Source organism: Platalea leucorodia (genome assembly GCF_965183815.1).
Source record: "Platalea leucorodia genome assembly, chromosome: 3".
In the NCBI taxonomy this organism is placed as follows: Eukaryota; Metazoa; Chordata; class Aves; order Pelecaniformes; family Threskiornithidae; genus Platalea; species Platalea leucorodia.
Genome location: NC_138825.1, coordinates 81,316,611 through 81,338,312, shown reverse-complemented (window position 1 = coordinate 81,338,312; position 21,702 = coordinate 81,316,611). Strand labels below are relative to the sequence as shown.

Here is a 21,702-nt window from a genome sequence, read left to right as displayed (position 1 = left end):
AGTCCTGACCCTGACTTTCTCTTCTATTTAAGTATTTTCTACAAGAAATTGATTGGCTAAGAAGCAAATAATCTAGAAATCATGGGCTGGCTCCTATTTCATACCTAGCAGAGGTATATAGAAGTATATGATAACTTCAGGCTTACTCTTGTTTTCTGGATCTTGCAGACTGAAAATTCCTCTCTATATGGTAGCCTATCTTCAATCAAAGTTGAAAATTATGTTATACATCAGTATATTGCCTGCTGGTTAGGGTGTTGTCTTGAACAGCGAGACACATGGGCTTAGAGTTCAGTATATAATGGAATCTGTTTTCTGCTTTATAGGCAAGTGTTTTAACATGTTTATTTGAAAGAATTTAATAACCATATAATCACAAGCAGTATATTTCATTGAAGGTGTCTTTCCGTGTAAGCTGTGCTTTGAGCTTCTACCAGTTAAGACCATTCTGACTCCTGTGAAGTTTAGGCACTTTTCTGTTTCATCTTTATATGTCGAGGGATCCTAGCATGAGCTGCTTCTACTGCAGTACTTCTCTATATGCTTGGATGCCCACAGTTCCTGGGAAACTTTTCAGCTTTCCATGGAATTGTCAAGTGATTCCTGGTAACTGCTGAACCACAGGCTCTGTGAATTTCTTTGGAGAAATTAGGTGTGCAACTTTTTTAAGACCTGCTTGAAAAATTACAATGATGAGTCCTACGTTCTTTCCTGACTCTTGTTTACCTTATTAAAACAAAACTGAACCAAAAAAAAGAAAAGAAAAAAAAAAACTGCTTTTGCTCCAGCTTTTGCATGTGGACATATTAGTATGAAATAGCACAATATTGTAGGAGTTGAGTTCAAAATACATTTACTTTTTTAATGTCTACTTATTTCTCATGAGTGAGTCACTTATATTTTATTTTAAAAGCAAGTGAAAACCTGGATAAAATTTTCTTCATTGTCTGTGTACAGATAGGCTTCTCAAATGTGATTCCAGACACAAATCAATGTTTTAGAAGATGGATGACTAGCATTCAGTGTGATGGAAATTAAAAATCCTGGCCTAATGCAATATTGTTAGCATTTATCTATGGTCGGTATGAGGAGGTTAGTGAACTGTTTTTGTCAGTGTTCTAATATGTTTTCTGACTCTTTCTAGAATAAAATGAGATGGTCAATGATATGTATATCTTCAAACTGACAAGCAGGAAAGTTTGAAGATTGTAACTGCCCAGTAATAGCCTGTAAAGAGATGTAAGATTTTTTCATTAGTCCTTGTGAAAGTGTTTATGTAAAACCTAAGCATTTAAGTTTGCATATTATCTTCTTTAAAGAGGTTTTGGAGAAAAAAATTTTCTTTATGGAGAGTTAAAACTTTTTATCTGGATGTTGTCTGCCTTTTCAGAAAAAAGGGAAGGAAACAAAGGTGTGTTCTTTTAAGACAGTTTAAAACATTTTGTTAGCCAAAGTAATGAAAAGCATATTTTAGAAAATCTCCTGAGGCCATTTTGTAGTCACATTTAATTTAGTGTTTTGTTTCCTTTTGTTACTGCTAGTCATGAGAGACTAAATATTACGTGAATGTGATAATTGCATTGAAATTATCAAGTGTATTCTGTAGTAAATTGCTTAGCATGTCAGAGGAAGCTAATGTATATCCTTACAGTGGGAAGAAATCTCACAGATAGTACATTCTAACACTGTAGATGAATGTGTTTAGGTGTTCTTATTTTGCCTGTCATCTTTAGTCATGCTCTGTTGATATTCTGACTGAAAGGAGTAATATTAATAAACAGAGATGCTATCAGAAGCAGTGTTTTATAAGTATGCTGCATATTCCAGTCTAGTAATATTTTTTAGTAGTATTTTATTTATGACTTTTCAAAGCATATTTGGAACTGTGCTGATGAAAAGTAAGATTCTGACATGTGGCATTTGTCACATCTGACTTAAAAATGATGTTAGAATCCATCAAATTATATTTAAAATACAATTTTAAAGATACTTATTATTTGCATGTACTCATCTTTAAAAATCATTTTCACCAGTTTTATAAGATAGAGAAGCTTTTGTTCAAATGAGATCCATGCTTATTATTTCCTCATATTATCCCTTATTTCCTCATATTTAGGAAAAACAAAACCTTTTTCTGTTTTGATATATAATTTAACATTAAATTAACAGGATAAACCCAACATTGACTGGATATTTAGCCCCTTATGTATTGTACAATCAGAAAATATATTTTTACTTGTCTTAAATCTGTGGGTAATTCAAATCCTTTTAGGACAAACATGTCTAAAAGTTGCCAGTTTCATGAAACGACACTAAAATATTGATCGAAAGATAACTTAGATCCTGAAGGTAATACTTCTATGCATTTTGTAGTGCAAGATTGGCAGAATTCTGCGATCATGCCTTCATACACTGATTCTGCGAATACCTTTAACATAAATTATGTCTCATTTCAAAACATGTTACTGATTTTCCAATAATTGCCCCTCTATTGCAATGTTGAGGTGTTTGTTACATCTGTTTTGGGATGAGATATTTATTTTTCAGAAAAGCGTCTTGTCCAAGGTCACACAGGAAATCAGTGGCAATTAAAATAAACCCCAGAAATTCCACGTCCTGCTTCCCTTCTTCAAACCCTATGTACACTTGGTATGAATAAAGGATACTGCTGAAGTGTACTGTCTTTTCCCACAGTAGCTTATCCACCTAAAAAGGACTTCAAAATCAAATAAGCAGAGTTTTCTATGTCAAGAGATCCTTTTAAACTTTTCCCTGTTGTGAGATTGAAAAAGCTTTCAATATAATTTTGAAAAGGAAAAATAAAAGCATGGTATAGTCCAGATTCACACTGCTGTGTTCGAAATCGATATAAAAAATTAAACTGCATTGTTTTATGGAAAAGGTTGTAAAGAAGAAAATTTTTCATTTTCTTTTAATGTCTTGCATGATTCATTTTCTTAAATCCTGTTCCAGACAGAAATAAGTGGCTAAGATGTAATTTTGTTCTGTATTTACAGGAAGCACATATCTAGGTTGGCAACCTTTATGGAGGTCTTTGAACCACCTCTGTAGTTTTCCAATCCATAACAGGATCTGCAACAGGATTATCATCAGTACAGCCCATAGCATGCTTGATTAGGGCTAAAATGCCTTCAGCCGGCAACCCTGATCAGTCACTGTAGCATAGCACCTACCATGCTTCCTGTTCCCAGTATCATCCACGCCATGTCAGTGATACTGGGTTTTTTGGATGAACCTCTTCACTGCCTTCTGGCTATGCTTGTATTTGCAGAACTGTAGTCCCTTCACACTTCCAAAAAGCCATCACTTCCATCTCTGGAAATGTTGACAGTATACTAGCATCCACTGAACTCTCAATAATATGGTTTTGACTTTTTCTCTCTCTACATGCAGCAACACCTTACATAATCAGTGGCTCTGATTGCCAAATGACCAATTTCAAAATTGGAACACAGCAGATATTAGCATATATTTTAATGGTATAATACTTAATAGACTTGCTTGATTCGCTCTTAAAACACTTTTTAGAAAAGTTGTTTATTACAGTTACCTTGTTCACAGATACCAGTTACTCCTTTTTCCCATCTTTCCAGGTTAATTAAACAAAGACTGTCTGAGAGTTCATGTTTTCTGAATGGGAAATAGTCAGAATAAGAGATTTCTATTTGTCACATCAGGATGAGATCTGGGCACCATAGTTATCTTATGTTCAAAGTATTGATCTGAGGTGAGGAAGAAGAAATAAAATAATTTAATTCCTATATAACTTCATATAATTTTTTTAGTATAATTAAAACATATTTGTATGTTTTTGAGGTAAAATGATGGGAAGAAATGTTACTGGGCAAGACAAGTTTTTTTAAAAGCAAATTTTTTCCAGGCTCCCAGTCACCTTTTTAATGTTACTTCAGGTATGGGTTTACATTATTATATTTTAAAAGTTACCATATCATTAAAAAATGGTGCTCATGCCACAATGTGACTGATGTTACTTTTTATAATGTATTAATAAAGACCTTCTTCATAGCTGTTAGTAAATTTGTGCAGATTGGTGCATGATAATGACAACATGGCTAAAATGTTAAAAAAATATAGCTATTAAAAATTAGTGTGTGTATGTGTGAGTTCTTTATCAAGTTGTTTTGATATTAGAAAAAAAGTAGGTAACAGTAGCTCAGGTTTTATGGCATGCATCTGTTTCAAAAGTTCTGCATATGTAAGAGAAGGAGAGAGTTATGAATAACTTGTTCTGGCACTTGCATTCACCTAGTGATTTTGTGTAGTTAAGCACTTTTTTACTTTCTGCTGGGTTTTATCAGATATTACATGGAGATAACAATGCAAAACACACAAGATAGTGATCCCCAAAGTAGAATGTTTATGGGGGGAAATTACCTATGATCCTTTTGTGGAACAGAAAGTTGAATCATTCAAATGGTTATCCTATTTCTGAAATTACGTAGTTAAGAGCAGGACCAATTTATTTTTTGTAATTTTTGCCAAGATGTGTAGCAAGATTACTTATTTTTTTTTCTTTGGATTCTGTGTTTGAGAAAATTATTTGAATATTGGAGAAAACCAACATGGCTTGTAAACTAAAAATGGCAATTCTTCTTCAGTGTTTTTGGCGGAAAATGCAGACTTTTTCATTTAAACAATTTCAGAACAAGTTTTTTTTTGATTTGTGTAATCGTTGTAAAAACTAGTTCAGATTTTCTTTTTCCTTGGAAAATAATAAGGACACCTACATTATTCATACTATTTTAGACACTACATATTGTATTTTTTGATAAAATATTACTATCAATTTTTTTTCCAGTAGTTTCTATTTCTGAAGAAACTGTTACTGCATCAGTATCACACTGATAACTGGATTTTCCCTATTGGTTACGGTAAAAGAACTTAGTCATATAAATGTTTTTTCAATAGTGACAACTGTGATGAAAAATCCTAGTGGATTTCAGGTTCGGTAAAAGCAGTTCTAGTATATCAAGATTAATAGGAGATCTGAATTATCTTGGATGTCACTGCAAAAGAATACAGTATTTAAAGATTGTTTTACAATTGCTCTTGCATACCTGGCTTGGACTGTCCTGTTTTAAACATTCATCATCACTGTGATTCTTCAGGTGTTGATCACTATGAAAATCTAGTGAGCTTTTGCTAAGTGGTTATCATGACAGTAAAAACTTGAAGCGTTCAGCAGTCACCTCCTGTACACAGTCAATAAAACTTCATGAGCTACAGATTGAGCTGTAGCTATGTGATGCCGTATTCCATAGTGTTACTGTTATAGGGAGGAGATGAACGGCCATATCATTAACATTGTAAATGAAGAAGACCATTAAAGCAAGCTAAGCATTAAAAACACATTTTACTACTCCTTTTAAGTTTTCTGTCTCTGTTTTGAGGTAGCAGTGAAAATTCAGTCATTTCCTCTAGGATGTGCTGCTGGTTGTATATGAGAACTGGTGTTTCTGTCTATTACAGATTTATAAGCTGTGTTAAAAATAAGACCAGCTCCAACACCTGCATTTTTCAAGCTGTTAGACAGAGATAGGCATTGGCTTGGCTGCTTGTCCACATATCAATGGCAAGATTTATGATTCTTCTGTCTGCTTATCTGAGAGCATGCAGTGCATTCCTCAATTTGGTTATTAATAAGGCTATCCTGAATACAAGGTACAACAGCAGTAGAGAAGAACAGCCTGCTTGGGAGGGAACAACATGACTCAGTATGCTATAACAGCTTCTGGAAACCACTATGCCTTTATAACTGAGTATACCTGAAGTAGAAAGCCAATCCTTTTTATGCATTTCCTTTCCATTTTATAAAAAAATGCAGTGTAAGTTGTGGCTTGTCTCTCAGTACTAAGCCAGTGCATTTACACAACATTTTCTTTAAAAATAGTCAAGGTGGTTTTTTGCTGTTATTTACATATTCAGTAACAAATATAGGAACATAACAGTAAGGCCAAGGCAGTTTAAAGTTACCAGATAAGTTTCTACTTGCATCTTATGCAGCATTGGAGAAAACACCCTTTAAAACTTCCCATTCCTGTCAATGTCTGAATTCATTTATGTGCCTTTGCTGAGCATCCTGAAAATATCTGAAGAATAGAATTCGATGCACGCTTAAAAGGGCTGTTGTCTGGAGAACGAGGAGCTGTTTTGTGACTATATTCTGATATTCAGAATGCAGATGTGTGTCTGCCTAAGCTGCTGCTCTGCTTAGTGTATGAATTCAATTTAAACTGCTTAGAAGTTCAGTTAAAAAATGGTGTGCCCTGTGTGCAGTATTAGGTTGGCCAAAGCTAGCAGCTGTTACTCTCTACAGAGGAGCCTGGCATTTTGAGCCATTTTGCATATTAGTAGGACATGGTGCACTTTGGGAACCTGTTGATGTGAGTTTCTTCTTAGTGTGAAGGTTAAGATGAACCTACACCTGCCAGCATCCAAAATATTTAATTATGGGATGTTCCTCCACTGCTGCTTGAGTAGACAGATACAGAAGTAGCATAAAACTGAAATGAAAGGAGCCTAATGGAAGTTTGACATCCTACAGGTTAGAAAACTGCTAGGAAACTGCAAATATATGGTCTAATCTATACTCCTTTAGGGTTCTTGTTTTAAATGCAGTGTCTATCTAGTGTAAAATGTGAAAACATTCAGGAGTAGGAATCAGAAGCTATGTTTTCCTTCCTCCTAGCAAAATATCCTAATCATAGGACAACAGAAACAGGTTATTCTACCTCTGTTTTCCTTAGGAATGGAAATTTACCCTGAGGCAGCAGACCATATGCTGCCAGCTTTGCAGGGGATACATTTATCACAGGGACAGAGAATGTGTGAGTGAAGCAAGAAACCACTGAGTGGTGCACGTGGGAAATTTCACGTTGTTGTCACTCACAGGAGATACAGACTTTGTCATCTTCATAAAATTGTCTTACTATGTGATGGACTGTCACTACCATTAGGAATTATCCAGATATGAGAGGTCAAAATAAATTTTTATTTTTATTTTTATTTTATGCTGAGAGTAGTGGCTGCATCTTTGACAAGGAATTCTCCATCTCAAAAATTTAGAAATGAGCAGAATGAAAAATAGAGGAATAAAGAAGGAAGATCGTTTTGAGCTTCAGACACATTGAAATTAAAGAAGAAAACTTCCAATGTAAAAAATTCAGGGCGAAGAAAGAGATATTGTAATGCTTATTTCTCTTTATGAATCCATTGTAACTTAGGATATAATCTTTTTTTTTTTTTTTAATAACTGTTTGTGTGATATTGGTTTATTCAAATACAGTTGAATAACTTCTTTCCAGATGCCTTAGGAAAGCCTGTAATATCTATCTTAATTTGCATTATGTTCATGGAAATGTCTTTATTTTTCTTGTCTCTTGATATCTATGCTTATAATTTATTCACTAATTCTTAGCTTTCTAGAGCAATTTTTAAATATTTTCCCCAAATCAAAATAGGATCCTCCTATATGTCACAGTTTGATTTATAATGTTTAGATGCTATAAGTCTTAAGCAGCACAAAGTCTTGTCTATCAGGCTATGTTTTCCTGAACAGAGCAGTTCATTAATTTCAAAAGGATTAGGTTGTCTTTCATGTTAATATTGCATTATTGTGTAAATAAACGTGGTAATTTTTTTTCAGTTTTAAAGTGTACTAGGCCTATATTTACCTGAATGTTATCCAAGTTTCTTTTGCTTTAGCTTCTGAAGTATTGGTAATATTGGTTACTGATTATACATACATTCTATGCTCAATCAGTTTGGATCATTTCCCCAGATATCTAAATTTTTCTTAAGTGTCTCCCTCTCCCATCAGTGCCTCATTCTCAGTTTTAAATGACTAATGTTTAAATAATTATTAGTCACATCTCGTCTCAGTGGTTAGTGCTTGTGCTTTTAAATTAATATTATTTGAACATCTGCCCCTAGGGCTCTCACCAGGAATGTAAGGGCTCATCTGCGGGGAAAAAAAGTTAACACCTCCATCCTGTAGTGAGAAACAGGTTGGAAGAGGCAGGAGGTCTGCAAAACTGAAAAGCCTTTTCTTATTTAATAGTGTCAGAAAGGGAAAGAGTTGATAACTAAATACGCCTTCTTTTTGCTTTAGAAATGGTTTAGCTACTTGGCTGCTCAACAAGACTGTTTACAAACTGACTGTAGTTTGTGAAGTTCCTGTACATTCAGATTCTGAGAGCTTCTTGCTGAGAAAGTAGTGGAGTGTTGAGTAAATTTTTTCAGACAACACAAAACCAGGTAGCAACATTACTTTGGAAATGAGTAAGCACAAGATAGGAGAAAGTGAATGAAAAATGTTTCTTGCACAGATACAATGCCTTGTAATTAGTGATCCTCAGGTGATGGCCATTGGCTGTCCATTAGTATTGACAGGTGCTGTTAGCATGCGGACTGAAGAGACCATATGGATGCTGACTTTTTTTCTGAGGCATTCCATGTCACCATAGTAAGGACATATCTTCAAATTACATTTATTGTCACTGTATCCTTGGCCTTTCCAGACCCAAGAATAAATGATGTTACCGCAAAGTATGTATAAATGTACATTTCGTGGGCAATGATATCTCATTAATGTGAAAAGAACAGCTGAAGCACAGCACCGTTTCACACACTTATTTGCTTCATTTAAGATTAAGGCTGGCTCAGAAGTGTTCTAGAAATGGCCTGTCATTTGAGGCATGTCCTACTCCAGCAGTACACTTTGTTTGGTGATGCTTTCATTGCATGATAGAGCTTATGCAGGGTGTAGGTGCTTAAATTCCTGTATTTGCTGAGAATGAGGTTAGCATATACATGCGGCTCAGTGCAAAAGAGCAAAATTTCAACCCTTTGCTCAACATATTTATCAGTTCAGGCACACAGTCATGCTAAAATATCTATACATCTTCATTTCTGGAGGCAGTTTGGGGCATCCAAGTTCCATGCTCCTTTATATGTTGCATTTCTGGTGAACTCTCCAGTTCATTATAGCTGTATCATAAGTCTAGAACAGTAGAAAACAAGAATCCAGAAATCTCCCTCCCCCCTGCCACACAAACATAATTTCAAGTTTAACTATGTAAAATAATAATTACATATTCTTCATCCCTCTCCTATTTTGCTTCTAAATAGTGTGGTTAGTTTATATTGCCACACTCTTTTTATTCACAATAGTAAAATGAATGTTGCATGGAAAAAAAACAATCAGGTTTTCTTTAAGGTAAGTTTGATTTGTTGCTGGGTTATTTATGGTTTGACCCAAACCTCACCAAAATCATGAGATAATTTCATGAGTTGCACTGTATCAGGTTTATAAAGTTAAAAATTTCAGGCTGATGAATCTTTTCCCAAACTGATGACTAAAGATGTTCTTGTATGCCATTTTGGCTTACTAGTGGTTTGTTTTTTTCTTTCTTCTCTCTCCCACTACCAGGAGGCATTTTTGAGTGTGTGGAATCTGGTCCAATGGGAGCAGAAGAATTAGCCTTCAGATTTGCTGTGAACACAATCAACAGAAACAGAACTCTTCTGCCAAACACCACATTAACATATGACACCCAAAAGATAAATCTCTATGACAGTTTTGAAGCATCCAAAAAAGGTAACCTTTTGCATATTTAATTTTTTTAATGAGCAACCAAGACTAATTTGGTTTACCTACCTGAAAAAATGTCTGTCCAATAAAGCCATATGCAATGAGATTGTACAAGTTTGTGGCTGACATTAAAGAACTGCTTTAAAGACCACCCCTTGAAGGCTGTAATGGTAACTGCTTGAAAATTACATTGTCACCTTTGCTTCCACTGCCCTTGTCTAAAAGCTATTTCTTTAAATATTTAAGATCTGAAATAATTTTTTTCTGAGCTTTATGACTAGGATGTTTTTGAGACCAGCTGCTTTGGAGTGAGAAAAAAGTATCTCCAGAATTTGTCCTGGAAAATGCCAAGTGCCCTCCAATTCTAGTGAACCTGGAAGAAGGCTCCCATTCAATTTCAAGCATTCAATCACTTTAAGTACATCTCCACAAATACCTTTGGCATATGAATGTCTCATATAGTTAATCAGGTGTGGGCTTCAAAGGGGAACAAGCAGTTGTAACTTTGTGCATCTTATGTCAACAAGGCATAAAAATAAGCCAAATATTAAGTCTGTGCTTAAGAATATTGCTATCAGGTGAATGTCTAGGCCTGAGTTCAGCAGTTTTCACTTAACTATAAATGATTTGTTTAAAGAAAAATGAAAGTTAAACACAGCTTTGAACATTTTTCCTAAATTTTCAAATCTTTGATTCTCACGAGAATTGAAGTTTTCAGATTGTTTTACTTTCAAGTCTATGATGATAGATGTAAGTTATACTGCATCATTGCCATATCCCAACAAGTTCAGTATGTATTTATGGGAGAAAATACACAGCCTGCTGTCAGAACTCAGTAGGACTGAATTTTGCACTGTATTACATGTTCTTTAAAAACATTTTTTTATAAATTGAAGAGCCAATTTCACATGAATGTTACCTTTAACAAGAAAATAAGAAGGGTGAAAGAATCAGAGGTCAATCTGTATTTCTTATGACAGGTTTCTAGCCTAAATCTGCTAAGTGATCTGGTCCCAACATACCACTCCCAATTGTTGAAGACTGAAAGCTTTACATAATAAGGGATTTTTGGTGTTATAGTGGGCTAATATGAATAAAACCATTTGATGCCATATTAGAAATGCTACATAGTGAAAAGCTGCTGTGTCAGGATGAATGTACCTGAAGTACATCTTAAAAGTGGAGTATCATACTGATTAAAAAATTCAGTTTAGAAATTATGAGAATTTTTTTCTCTTTTCCTGTAACATACAGAGTTAAGCTTAACCTATTTTATCTGTTTATTCACTAAATAAACAATTCTAATGTAGGCTGTTGTTAGGTATGAAAATAGACAGTATCCATATTTGTACAGAAATACACACAGTTTAGTCGTAAGATGATTTATGAAAAATATTATGGGCTAAATATTTATGTCTAGCAAGATTTTTTTTTTTGCAGAGGAGAGTGTGTGGAAGAAGAAAGAGGCAAACAACACTTTTAACAAAGTAATGTTGTGTTGTTATTCTGGTGTTTTGGATGATGGATTAAAGCAGGTTCTGAGAGAGACTACTCTTTCCTTTCCATCTTGGCCAACAGTGAATAACTGGGCTGATCCTTAATTCTGGCCCCTTCTTTCTCCTTTCCTCTTCATCTTCCAAATTCAACTGCTTCCTGACTCCAGCACATGCTGTCCTGTGAAATTTAATGGGATAGTTTGTCTCCATTCCTGAGGGAGGATGTAGAGAGCAGAGAAATTTGTTCTGCAATCTTTAATTCTTTAAGCTTTTCCTGAGACAATACAACTACTTTTAGTCCTTGCTTGGGGTTTGCTTGAAGGTGCAAGCTAGCCCTAATATTATGTTGCTAATTCTTTATAGACTATAATAGCTGAAGTTAGAATGGCAACATGCCATTGATTGGATATGTTCAATAGATTTTATATACTCATTGTTCCCACTTGCATCTTGGATGAGAATGCAACTCCCTTTGTAACTGGTCAGGCTATATCAAAATCTGTGTAATCTTCCAGTACTAATAGTCTTTTTTTTTCATCAATTCATAATACAGCCAACTACATTTGTGCTGACAGGTGCTTTAGTTCAGAATTGAAGGCTAAAGGTTAACATAAAATGGCTCGTTTTATCATGATGGCTCCAAAGCAGTTTTAACAATGAGGTTTAAGCATTTGACTCATTTTGTGGTTCATGATTATGTCCATTTGTGAGCAGGCATGTGCTGCATCAAAAATAGCCTGTTTAGACCTCTTAATAACACATACTTTTGAAGTTGAATATAGATGAAATATGGGTTTTTAAAGGTACTATATGAAAGAGCAACCTGAAGGCAAGATGGTATTTCCAAGATACTGTTTCAGTAAAGAATAATGTAAATGAAAACAAAATATCCCTCAACGCACTAGAAAAATTGGTATGCGTCTGATAGAGCCAGTGCCATATTAAATCACGTGTGGAAAGCATTGCATTATTCAAATCTCAGAAACAGGGAAAAAAAAAGCCCATTGAAAAGCCATCTGGTAGCTATTGCTGTTGTTAGTGATCCCATTTACTGACATTTGCATAAAGCTTGTTGATTACTCTTAGGAAGGGCAATATTAGCATACATGTTTTTTTACCAAGCTAGTCATTTAGGCCCTGATCTGATGCTCAGAAATGCAATGGAGATCCTGTGTGTTTATGAGAAGTTCATTTAAACTACTGGTGCTCTGCAGTAATAAAAAGGTGCGCCAGCATAGTTTCTGGAATACACTTGAAAGACGTAGCAATATTTTCATCATGTTGAAAAGGATGTGCACAATAAAACAATTAATTTTGACTTTCTGAGAAAATTAATGCAGCAAGATGTGTTTCTACTGCTTGCTTCCTCAGCCATAAGGAACATTGATGGTGGAGTAACAATATTAATCAAACCTCACATAAATACTCACATCTAGATTGCATTCGGGAGATACTTTTCATTACTTCTCCCTACCAAATAAGATGTTTTCTTAGAAGACAGAATCTGTTGTTTTTCAGAACTGCATACTCGTAAAGGTTATGTCTATGGTAGTGATCTAAACAGGAGCAGAGCATGGGCTGAAACACTTGTCTGCAGTATTGACTAATTTTCCTGCCTTCTTTTTGGCACGTTCCAACTAATATTCTACAAGATAATACTGGAGTGTACTGTGGGAGATAATACAGACTATAGACTGCTAATATAGGTCTGGCCACCCTATATTGGAAAGAGGAGAGCTAAGCCACTTGAATGCAGCAGTATCATGTCAGTGACTCTGAGGGCCAGTTTTATCTACTAATATAGGTGTAGCAAAACTGAGTATTTCCAGTGTTTAAGAATGGACACTGAGTTTTTTTCATCAGCAGAGAACAATTTAATTTTCTTTTAGGGAAAATATTGACCTTTAAATTTTGCTAGTCAACATGCCTTCTTTTCAGACACAGAAATTCAAATGTCCATTTCAATGAAATTAGTCATTTGCCTGATACTTAACTAGAATCTACTTATCATGTACAATTTCCGAGTAATTAGGATCTCAGTAGAAATAGTGTTGATTGGAGGAAGAAGTTAATGCTTAAACAGCCTAGGTTAGAATACTGTCCCATATGGCCCTTTTCCAAATGCAAGATGCACCTGATCATATATCTCCTCTCGTCAGTGCTTTTTAAAAGATACACAATTGCTGGCCTTTGTGACCTCCACTGACATAAAAGCGTTTATTAAACGTAGCTGAGTGCTATTTCAATGTTAATTGAAATGTTGCTATTCGTCAGCTCATAGTGAAAGCTTAGAAATGTATTCTGAAGTTGAAATCTGTGTAAATGAAAGTGTTACACAAGAAGGGAGCTCTGTCAGCAATAAAGTTATATTTCACACAGTGCCTTTTGTTTAATATGAATTGTGCAATACCTTCTGGCACACTGCCTTCTTTCCTCTCATCATTGACAGACTTCTGTCTCCTCTTCAGCCTGCGATCAGCTGTCCCTTGGGGTGGCTGCCATCTTCGGACCATCCCATAGCTCCTCAGCTAATGCTGTGCAATCCATCTGCAACGCTTTGGGTGTTCCACATATCCAGACCCGCTGGAAACATCAGGTGTCAGACAACAAGGATTCCTTCTATGTCAGCCTCTACCCAGATTTCTCTTCACTCAGCCGTGCCATCCTTGACCTTGTGCAGTTCTTCAAGTGGAAAACTGTTACTGTTGTTTATGATGACAGCACTGGTAAGGCTAAAGCATTAGACTATGAGCAGATTATTCACATGTACAAAGAGAGGGAGGAGGGGTGTCACTACTCATATTTCTTAATTTAAGAAATCTTAACCAAATTACAAGAATTTCTATTGGCAAGATAGTGTATAACACATAATGTGGATTTATTAGCATAAGGATTCTCATAAGTATGCTTCAGTTGCTGAATTCTGTGTGTTTGAGCTCACAGCTGTCAATAAATCAGTCACGCTCTGCGTTTTCTGCAGTGTCTTAACAGTTGCTAACAGCTATGTCTCTTGATTTTATTTAAAACTTAAATTTTGAAGAAAAATATGGTAACTTGAAAGATGTACTAGTATGCCTGGTGAAATAGAAGACCTAAATTCTAGCACTGCTTCTGGCATTAGTTAAGTTACAGAACAGATGTCATATTTCTTTGGAATTTCAGTATCTACTTTTTCAGAGAGAATTGCAGAAGGAGCCCTGGTTTTAGGTGCTGGAAATTGAAACCAACAAAAGTTTTGAGGCTTGTTTTACAGATGACTTACATGAGTTAAAAATGAACTCCTGACTTTCCAGCAGAAATATACCAGTTTGCTACCTTTCCTTTACCTCACCCTAAAATTTGTTTTGCCCTTCTGTTTTGCCTTCACAGTGACATCTTTGAAAAATGCTTTAGAAATTTAAGTTTGATTTGAGGTCTATCTAGTGGCAGTCAGAACTAAGACCTTGGTAAGAGGAAAATCTGACTGTAATGGAAGATACAAAGAAGGTACTTAGCCAAATGAGATATATTTAATCTTCTTGGAAATGTTGCTAACTTCCATGCTGGTTGAACTGTCACTGGCAAGAAAAGAGCATGGTGAGCCTCAAACCCTTCTCATGGTTCAGTGAACTGGAAGATTGTTGATACCCTTGTTACATAATGCTACTATCTATCTAAATCTGAAATGAAAAAATAAGATCAAGAAACAATGTGTGTTACATGTGAGGATACCTGAAGCGAAGATACCTGAACTCTGCTAGATAAACAGCAGTTACAGCAAGACAGAATGCCTGCTTACTGTTTAAGTTCAAATAAGATGTGTGTATAGCTATCAAAAGGTAAGAAGGGAGCAGAGATGGCAGTGCATAAAATTACTTATAACTGTTTTTTTTCTTCATGCCTTTAAAAAACCCCACAAAAACCAAAAAAGGCAGTGAAGTTTAGAGGCTGCCTCCCTAAAAGTTTGTTGGCTAATGTCACCAAAAGCCTCAGGTAATCAAACTTCTGATTTAAAGTTTAGGTTTACATACTTAAGGCAAGACATATGTAGATTGTTCATGAATGTTTTTTGATTTTTTTTAAATAGTATTGTTCTGAAATAGGACAGGAAGTGAAAAAAGCCTCAAATTTTAACCTAATGATGACTGAAAGAAGTAATCTGTGGTTCAGTGAAACAGTTATAGACTTAGGTTTACATAAATTGGAAATATTTCACTTTGATTTAAATTGTTTGGAAACTATTTTTACAATAAACAGATTACCTTTTAAAACAGGCCTTTCACTTAGAGAAGTCATATATTTTAACATTTTGAAATGGCTTTGTTCAATATTTTCAAGTAATTTTCTCCCCTCTCACAAAAAAAAAAAACAAAACAAACCAACCAAAAAAAACCCCAACCCAAACCAAAAATAAATATTTCATGTTTAATAGTATCTCTTAACTCGATGTTTTCTGAAAGAGGTATGTTGTTACCAGTCACGCTAGACCTGATCTTTTCATAAAGTATGTTTTGAAGTTGGGATGTAAGTAGAAATAGGAATGAAGATGGAAAAGAAGTTTTTCTTGTTTATGTTGTGATCTATGTGATCTACCTGTGACTACTGTAAACATTTAAGAGAAAAAAAGAACAGGAGCTCTTTTAAAATAGATTTTAAATAAATTTGACAATGAATAAGGAGATTCAGGTATTCAGTTTATTTAAAAAGCATAAAGAATTATTTCAGGAAATATTCACTTTAAATTTTTTTTCTGGAGTAGCTAGACCCTTCAGATTATGATACTGGTTGTTCCTGCTGATAAACAGTAATCCCAGCTACAACATCTTTTTTTCTTAAAATCTGTTGCTCTCTGAAAAGACAGAAAAAAAGAATCAGTTTTAAAAAGGTAATCCTCTCTCTTTTTTGTGGCATTTACTGTAAGTAAATCTAAATTCTACTTTAAGACTGTCAGTTTCTCTTTGTTAGTAGCATCTCCTATGGATAATTCAAAGACTTCAAAAGCAGGACACGCTGCTGGGAAGTCCACAGCATCACTTGCCTTTGAAGTACATACAGGAACAACTCTTAGCTATGAGAAACTGTCAGTCTTAAAGAAGCAGAGTTTAAATCTTGTTAGACCTCAACTGCAAACTGGTGTTTTTTGAGGCAAGTGGTGGGGGGAAAGGAAGTAGTTACTTCAGCTGAGGAAGAGGTTATCTCCTGCCATGGGATAAGATAAATATTCAGTTGTGAACCTAGGGCTGAAGCTGAATATGATAGTTTCAGCTAATATTTAGAAACTGTGTTGTTAGGCTCCTTGTGCCATTTAAGACTTAATTTCAAATCCATTAAAATGAAGGCAATGAAGACAAAAGTTATCACTGTCTATATGTTTCTTCCATTTGGCCAGTGATTTCTTAATGTAAGATGGCTATCGTTCTTATTTCCTCCTCCTTTGTTTCTCTTTTAATCACATTTTACTCTCGTTTATTGAAAAGTTGTTTAGGATGATAATGGATGCCTTATTTTATGATAATTTTAGTGTTATGGTTTTCCTTTATCTGAATGGACTATTCCCAAAAGTACACCCTGGTCAAGACAATCATATGTTGGTACAGCAATTACAGTGATAATTTTTTAATTGCTGAAATTAATATTTTTTGGGGGACAAATTTACTTTATGTATTTCTATTATTACTTTATAAACATGGATACAAGGGGAGATGATACTTTTATTACAGACAGGAAGAAAAGGTAGAAAACATACATAAACTATGTCTGGATTCTTCTCAAGATGAATTAAGAGCAGTTGCCCATATGCCAAAATCCTGGAAGATTGTAGATCCATTCTGAGGGAAAGTATGATTTTTTTTTTTTTTTTTTTTTAATTTTTAAAAATGTCTCTATATCTTAATTTTTAGGGCTCAGTTTTACAAATTCGCTAAGGAATTGTTAAAGTTTTACTTCTCTAATAAAGGAAAGATACCTCACCCACTTCAAGGCATTCCAATAACAGCTGTGTCCATGTTCTTCATTCCTTCAGTATGGGTTATGTCTTCTTGAGTAAACACAAATGGAAAAAGCTGTGTGGTTATTTGACCCTCTGCAGTCAGTAAAAGCCCATGTTAACTCTAGTGTCATTCCCAGGAATGCGCTGGAGACCGATACTTCAAGTGCACACACTTCAGCTGCCTTTTGACAGCACCATTGTGTCTGATTGTATGCAATCCCCCATGCTCCTCTCTCATAGGAAGGAAAGCCAGTTATGTAACTAATAGGTAGCAGAGCATTTTCCTGATGCTACACAAGGCACTCTACATAAGTGTAGATGCAGTCTTCCATAGTGTTTTTGTGTGCCTTTCTATCCTTAGCATACCTGCCTTCACAACATCCATATGATGAGATGTGCAAAATAGACTGCCACCACTTGTATGTGATCCAGATCCAATTTGATCTGAGATTGTGTTGTAGGAAGGTGGTACAGAGGAAGTCAGTCCACATTTAGAGCCCAGTTTGAAATAAGAGAAAAATTTGGAATCCCAGGCTCCCTTTGCAATAATGAACATCTGCACATCTAAAAGATTACCATAAAGAACAGGCATTACTGACTTGTCTCCCTCATTGAAGTATTCTCCCTGTATTCTCTGAGGAGGAATAGCTGTACATCTTGCTACTAATTTGATAAAAGACATGAAGAAGTTGCTTTTCATACACTATGGGTAGCAACTAGACCCTGTCCCCAACCCTCCCCAGCTTTATGATGCAGAAATGGCTAAGTCAGAGAAAATTAACCTATGGAGTCTGGCTATTGGTCCTTACATCATTCTGGACCTCAGAATACTGGGTTGTTCTGTGCTGATCAGACCTCCATCATGTGTTCAGGAGTGTGTAATGAGGAAAGCAGGGTAACTTGGCACAGGAGAAAATGAAAGTTGTGTCATGCTGAAATAGGGACAGAGATGCTTCTAAAGGGATATGATCAACAACACTGGAGAAAGCAAAGATCAGTTTGAATACAGCGTAATAAGGTACAGTCAAGACTCTACAAATAGGATGAAGTAGACGAATAAACTAGAAAGGTTAATTCTATCTTGTCTCAGTAACAAGAGATGTAGTCTGTTACAGTGGCGATAAGGTAATAAAAATAAAAATGAACATAGAATGGGCAAAGGTTTTAATATTATAATAAAGCCTTCTGCCCTGGTAGTATTTTATGGAGTATGCATTGTGACAGTAGGTAGATGAGTCTGTTCTTTCAGGGAAGAAAAAAAAAATATGTGAGCCCTTTTTCTGTGAATCTGTGTTTGAATACTCCTGCACCTGACATTTTTTGAATTAAATAATAGCTATATTCTTCTTCTTTCTATGATTTACCTTCTCCCTTTATTTTAGCTCTCAAGGCTTTTTTTTTTTTTAATGTAGTCCATCTGTTGTAGAGACAAAAAATTGGAATGAGGCTCTAGAACAGTTTTTTTGCTAGTCTGACGATAAGTATTGCTTCCTGTGATTGTTCTAAATGACAAAGTATATTCCTTTTAACTAGAATTTCCCATTAAAAAACAAACCTAGCGGTATGAAATGTGAGGTTGGTTGGTTTTGTTTTTTTCCTTAAAGTAATTTATGGTCTCTTTGTTAATTAAATACCACTAACCTGTCCCTGGATACTAATTAAGTCCTTTCAGATTTACAAATTTGCTACAGTCAATTGTCTTTAAGAAAGAAAAGTGGAAAAATGGCAGTATGTTCATCAGCTGCGTGTCCTAATGGTTTTAATTGGTCTCAAAACAGTAACCTAATTTCAAGTACATATTCTAATCTCTGTGCTAAAGAAAACAGACAGACTACATAAATTCTAAATAAGTTTGTGAATCTCAGAGAACTTCAAAACAAAGAACACATGAACAGTTAGATGCTGGGGCCTTTAAATTACAGTGGCACTTGTATTGCCAACTAATGCTTTATGCAGATCAAGTTGATATAAACAGGGTTCTGGGTTTTTTTCTTAATTAACATTTGTTTTGGTCTTGGGTGAATGAATATAAACACCAAAAATCTGTTGCATCTATGAACAGAAGCCAAAGTAAAAGCTGGAAAAAAATGACTTCAGAAATAAAAATGTTTTGTGTTGGTCTTCAGTATTGAACCCTGTGCTTTAACTCAGACAGAGCAAAAAGAAAGATGCCGTTTTGTTGATATTTTTACTGTAGTATACAGGTAGCATTGACTTGTAAATAAAACTACAATTTCCTTCTTGGGACCAGTAATAAAATTCACATTATCTTATTCCTGTTGTATTTAGCATTGTTGTGGCCTCACCTTGAGTATTGTGTGTAGTTCTGGCCCCCACAATTTAAAAAGGATGTTAAGGTACTTAACATCCAGAGTAGGGCAACAAAGCTGGTGAAAGGGCTGGAAGGCATGATGCTCTATGATGAGTGGCTGAGGACACTGAGTTTGTCTAGTTTGGAGAAAAGGAGGCTGAGGGGTGACCTCATTGCTCCCTAGAGCTTCCTGAGGAGGGGCAGTGGAGAGGGAGATGCTGGTCTCTTCTCCTTTGTATCCAGTGACAGGATGCATGGGAATGGGTCAAAGCTGCATCAGGGGAGGTTCAGACTTGAGGTTAGAAATCATTTCTATACCGAGAGGGTGGTCAAACACTGGAACAGGCTTCCTGGAGAGGTAGTCAATGCCCCATGCCTGTCAGTGTTTAAGAGGCATTTGGACAATGCCCTTATTAACATGCTTTAACTTTTGGTCAGCCCTGAATTGGTCAGGCCGTTGGACTAGATGATCGTTGCAGGTCCCTTCCAACTGAACTATTCTATTCCATATTTCACATATCTTATTTCCAGATATCTTACATCTTGTGGTTTGTTGTGTGTGGTGGTTTTTTTCCTTCTTTTTTTCCCTGTACTACTAATAAAAAAGGATACTCACCTTTGCAGTTAATGTAACTTTACACTAAGGGGAATTAAATATCTTGGGGGCAAAATGGATGTGGGGTGATGGCAGGTGGACAACATTACTAAAAGATTAAGGAAAAGCAGCTTGTAAGTGATTCCAAGTAAATTTTGGCTAAGGAGAAAATTTCTCTTTAAGGAGAATATATGTAGTGCACTATAAAGATGAGAAAAAGTGTTCAAGAAACTTTAGAGAACAGGTAACTGAGAAAGAGGATAGAAAATTAGATGGTCTGAAAAGGCCTGCTTGTCTCTGTTTTTCTGTAAATGAATTAAGCAACATCTCAATTTATGTGAAAAGCTGTTCTCCTTTATAAACACATCCATATAACTAAGGTCTATTCTTAGCACAATGAGAGAGAAGGATTGAAATGAGTTGAGAATGCTGTATTTGAACATTTGACAACTGATACTGTAACACTGCATTTCACCTGAGTTTAGAAGACAAGACTTCAATCTTGGTGATCTATAGCAGAAACTTACAAACTGACATGGCTGGCATGCAGTAGAATATATTTCAGGTTTGAAATTTTGATATGGAAGGGTAAAGTTTGTTCAAGAGTAGATGACAGGCAGAAATAGGGAGAGATTTCTTAAAGATAATCTGGTGTGCTCAGTCCACAATACAGTAGGAGACATCTGCAGGGAGCAACAGTGTAATTATAAAAAGCACGAAGGAGTATTGTTATTGTGATTTGCATTGCTGTGGATCCAGATCCAAAACAAACAACTAAACCGTGGACAAGGATTTTTCTTCCCATCCTTTTTAGAATCATCTAACAAAACTAACCAAAGGCAAGGTTTTAATGTCAACAAATATCTCAAACTAGGTGTTTACTGGGAAAAGAAGTATAGAAGGATACAATATATCTTACAATATATCTTAGATATAGAAGGATACAATATATCTTACAATATATCTTAGAAAGACGTTAGAATGTGTGTTGACTTTTTTTAATACTGAAAATACTGAATATCCAAATATGAGATGTTCTTGTTATATTTCTGATAGTGAATCAATGTTTGGGAATGGAAAATAATGGTTTATTATTAGAGAAGTGCAAAACAGCAAAATATACTGAATAGAATTCAAGAAAGGGAATGTCATTAAAACTAGAATTTCTGCCAACAGAATTAATTGGAGCCTAAAAACAAAGAAAATTCAGATCCGTTGATGATTTTTTAAGTAATACTGAAATTAAATAAAACAAACAGTTGTCAAGGGATCTAAGTTTTCAAATCAAATGAGTAAGAGACTTTTGAAAAACTTTAAAATGAAGTAGTCTTAATCTGTTAATAATTACCTTTTGAGAACTCATGGATGCTAGGCGAAGTTCTAGAAGCCTGGAAAAGGTAGACAAGCTCAGATTTATCACAGCTTAAATATTTGTCCACATTTTGAAGTACATTTATCCTGGATCCTTATGTTCATTTAATACAATTAGTAGTTATGTGCTAAACCTAATGGTGGTATTTGGGTGTAGCTAATTAGTTAGTTGGTGTATTCCTTTTCTAAGGAAGTTATTCTACCATTTGTTCAGTAAACTTCAGAAATATTTTTCTGGTGCTATAGGAAAATATCAGCAGTAAGGATGTTGTGAAGTTAAAATTCCACTTTCAAACCTTTTTAGTCTTTTTGCAGTTTGGAAGTTAA

General features: G+C 35.2%; 1 protein-coding gene across 1 annotated transcript in view; it reads left to right on the top strand.

Moving 5' to 3' along the window:
* The window catches only part of GRIK2 (glutamate ionotropic receptor kainate type subunit 2), a gene marked incomplete at both ends in the record, with an annotated part of 428,838 nt that overhangs the window by 124,619 nt on the left and 282,517 nt on the right, over positions 1 to 21,702 (top strand). Inside the window, 2 exons of the mRNA XM_082305204.1 lie at positions 9,473 to 9,640; positions 13,599 to 13,856. Coding sequence (XP_082161330.1) covers positions 9,473 to 9,640; positions 13,599 to 13,856 — 426 coding nt within the window. The remainder of the gene's footprint in view (positions 1 to 9,472; positions 9,641 to 13,598; positions 13,857 to 21,702) is intronic.